At 37.8% G+C, this 3,141-nt stretch overlaps 1 protein-coding gene across 1 annotated transcript; it reads left to right on the forward strand.

The window, feature by feature from the left end:
* The first annotated feature begins 1,230 nt into the window (after positions 1–1,230).
* LOC138883310 (uncharacterized) lies at positions 1,231–2,159 on the forward strand. Its single transcript, XM_070163991.1, has 3 exons — positions 1,231–1,350; positions 1,393–1,609; positions 1,708–2,159. The coding sequence occupies exons 1-3, from the start codon at positions 1,231–1,233 to the stop codon at positions 2,157–2,159; spliced, it is 789 nt and encodes a 262-aa protein (XP_070020092.1).
* The last annotated feature ends 982 nt before the right edge of the window (positions 2,160–3,141 follow it).

The raw sequence follows: 3,141 nt of genomic DNA on the forward strand, positions 1-3,141 counted from the left end.
CGAAAAGGTTGCATATTGGATCAGGAGAAAGACTCCTTACTCAAAAATAACACAGTTTAGGAAAAGGATAGAGTTAGTGTATGCGATCAATTAGAACTCTTCCACTATGGAAGAGTAGCATCAGTGTCTTAGTCAATCTCTAATTGCTAACTCCTTAAATGTTAGTGTTGTTCTCTTTTACAGGTAACACACACAAGAAGAAGTTAAACGTGAATTGAGAGCAAAATAGCGAGGTAATTTTGCAAGCAATTCGTGTGTGATTCAGGCGTGCAAACCTGAAGCTACTTGAACAAGATAGAAGAACCAGTTCCAAGTGTCTATCTTTTATTCTAGTTCAATTGTAGTAGGTAATTTTACATTGTACCATTCAGCTTATCTAGAAGCAATTGTATTAGGTACTTAGAGTTTTCAAGTTAGAGTTAACTTGAAGTTGTCGCAACAGTTGAGGCTGTATGCCACAATGGGATTAGAGTTAATCCTCGATTTACAAAAGAGTTTATGTAAATGCAATTTTTGGCTCAGTGATTTTAGTGGAGAGTTTGGGAAAATCCTACTGGAAGGCAGGCCGTGGTTTTTTCACCTTTTGAGTCATGTATTTTCTGCATAAAAATCTCTGTGTTCTTTATTTTCTGTATTTATTATTCCGCAACAGTAGTAGTTGGAACACATAAAAAAATTAGGTTCTTCTATAATCAAGTTAAGCGAAAATTAGGTACCGCACAAATCCCCCTTGCGTGGTATTAAAGTATAAAACATCAATTGGTATCAGAGCAGGTTATCCTTGAAGAGGCTAACACCTTAGGAACATATCAAGATGAGTACACCACTAGGAAACTGGGAAGGACAATCCACTTCTAGGCTCCAGTCTTTAATGGCCAATACTATTCCTGGTAGAAGAAGAGGATGAGAGACCACATCATAGGAGAAGACTATGAACTTTGAGACATTGCTACTGATGGTCACCTGACTACTATAAAGAAGAATGCTGAAGGAGTGGATATGCCAAAGACTAGAGCTGACTGTACTGCTGAAGATTTGAAGAAGTGGTAAAAGAATACAACGGCCAAGAAATGGCTTGTGTGTGGACTAGGTCCAGATGAGTACAGTAGAATTCAAAGTTGTACTACTGCTAAGGAGATCTGGGACACTCTAAAAGTGGCCCATGAAGGAACTCCTCAAGTAAAGAGATCAAGAGGAACACTACTGTATTCTCAATATAAGAATTTTACCATGAAGGAAGGAGAAACCAACCAAGAGATTTACACAAGGCTCACAACACTAACAATTGAACTTAACTCTCTTGGAAGAATTATCCTTAAAGAAGACAAGGTTGAGAAAATATTGACAAGGGTCTTGCCAGTAACTTGGTAAAGAAAAATCACTGCTATTCAGGAATCAAAGAACATTGCTACTCTCAAGTTGGATGAGCTGATTGGAAATCTCACTACCTATGAACTGAGAAGGCAAACCATGAAGATTGATGCACCTAAGAAGGAAAGAAGTCTGGCTCTCAGAATAGCTGAAGGTGCAGACTTAGAGGATGATGAAATGGCTATGATCACAAGGGATTTCAAGAAGTACCTAATGAGAGGAAAGAGTTCTTCAAGAGGTGTAACCTTTAACAAACCAAGGGCCCATGAAAAATAGACCAACGAGGGATGTTACAAATGTGGTAAGACTGACTGCATGATCAATAATTATCCTCAGTGGGAATTGAATGGAAGAAAAAAAGGGCTGAACAAAGAAACAAGAAGAAGGAAGAGGTTCAACTCAAGAAGAACAAAGGATCAACAAAGGCTATAGTTGCTGCTTGGGTAAAAAGCTCAGATGAGGATTCAGAAGATAAAGCTGGAGATGAACAAGCACTTATGGCCGTTGGAGAATCAGATGATGAACAAGAGGTAAGTGTGATTCATCTCAAAGACAAGATTAAATTTTTGTCCAAAGAAAAGTTATTTGAATTACTGCTAGACTTCATTGATGAGTTTGAGGTCATAAACAATGAGAAGGAACAGTTGTCTAGGAAATGTGTGATCCTAAAAGCTAAATGCAAAAATCTGGAACACAGGGCTAATGAAAGTGATAGTAAAAATACCGAGTTGAAGAACCAGGTTCTTAAACTTGACACCACTGTCTTAGAATTAGATCTGAAAATTTAAAACTGAAATTAGGAACAGGTAAAAAAGAAAGCTGATCACACATACCTCACCTTAGAAGAAAATCTAGGAAATATGAAGGATGAGTTGTACAAGAGAGAAGGTTAAGAATGAACTAGACAGAACTTGCAAATGGAATAAGTCCTCTAATGCGCTATCTTGGCTACAAGAACATCACAGTAGTAATAAGAGAGGACTTGGATATGGTACCCCTACACCTAAGTGGGATCCCAAAAGCAAGTATATCACACTTCCTGAGAATAAAATCTACACACACTATGGTAAGACTGGTCACTTTAAAAGTGAATGTAATGCAAAAGAAAAGGCCAATCAAAAGAACAAAACCTTTGTTCAAGGGAAAAATAGGACGCCAGGATGGGCTAGAAAGAATTTAATTCACTCGTTTACCTATAGAAAGGGACCCAAACTAGTTTGGGTTCCTAAGACTAACCCTTGATTTTCTTTTGTAGGTCAAAGTGAAGGGGAGCAGCCAAATATGGTACATGGATAGTGGCTACTCAAATCATATGACTAGTAGCAAGAACCAGTTCCTTTCACTTGAGGACCTCAAAAGAGGTAATGTGTCCTTTGGAAATGGTAAGAAAGGTGAGATCATTGGGGTTGGAAAAGTAGGTAAGACAGACTCATAGTCCATTTAGAATGTCTACTTGATAGATGGATTGAAATATAGCCTAATCAGTGTATCACAATTGTGTGACAAAGGTAACTTGGTAGCATTTACCTCTATTAAATATTTAGTGATAAACCTTACCACTGACAAGATTGTTTTGCAGGAAAAAAGAGTAAACAATATATACATTGTAGATCTGTCCACTCTTTCAGAAAATGAACTCACTTGCTTAAGTGTGTTGGACAATGATCCCCTCCTTTTGGCACAAAAGACTTGGACATGCAAGTCTAAGTCAACTCAACAAATTAGTCTCCAAGGACCTGGTGATAGGGTTGCCTAACATCAAGTTTAAGG

This window comes from Nicotiana sylvestris, chromosome 2 (assembly GCF_000393655.2).
Source record: "Nicotiana sylvestris chromosome 2, ASM39365v2, whole genome shotgun sequence".
Classification (NCBI taxonomy): domain Eukaryota; kingdom Viridiplantae; phylum Streptophyta; class Magnoliopsida; order Solanales; family Solanaceae; genus Nicotiana; species Nicotiana sylvestris.

Excerpts from the sequence above, each read along its gene's own strand:
- LOC138883310 (XM_070163991.1), top strand. The coding sequence starts at position 1,231 with ATGAAGGAAGGAGAAACCAACCAAGAGATTTACACAAGGCTCACAACA. Across the intron at positions 1,351-1,392 it reads TTGAGAAAATATTGACAAGG|GAATCAAAGAACATTGCTAC; the intron begins GTCTTGCCAGTA and ends ACTGCTATTCAG. Across the intron at positions 1,610-1,707 it reads AGGAAAGAGTTCTTCAAGAG|TGGGAATTGAATGGAAGAAA; the intron begins GTGTAACCTTTA and ends AATTATCCTCAG.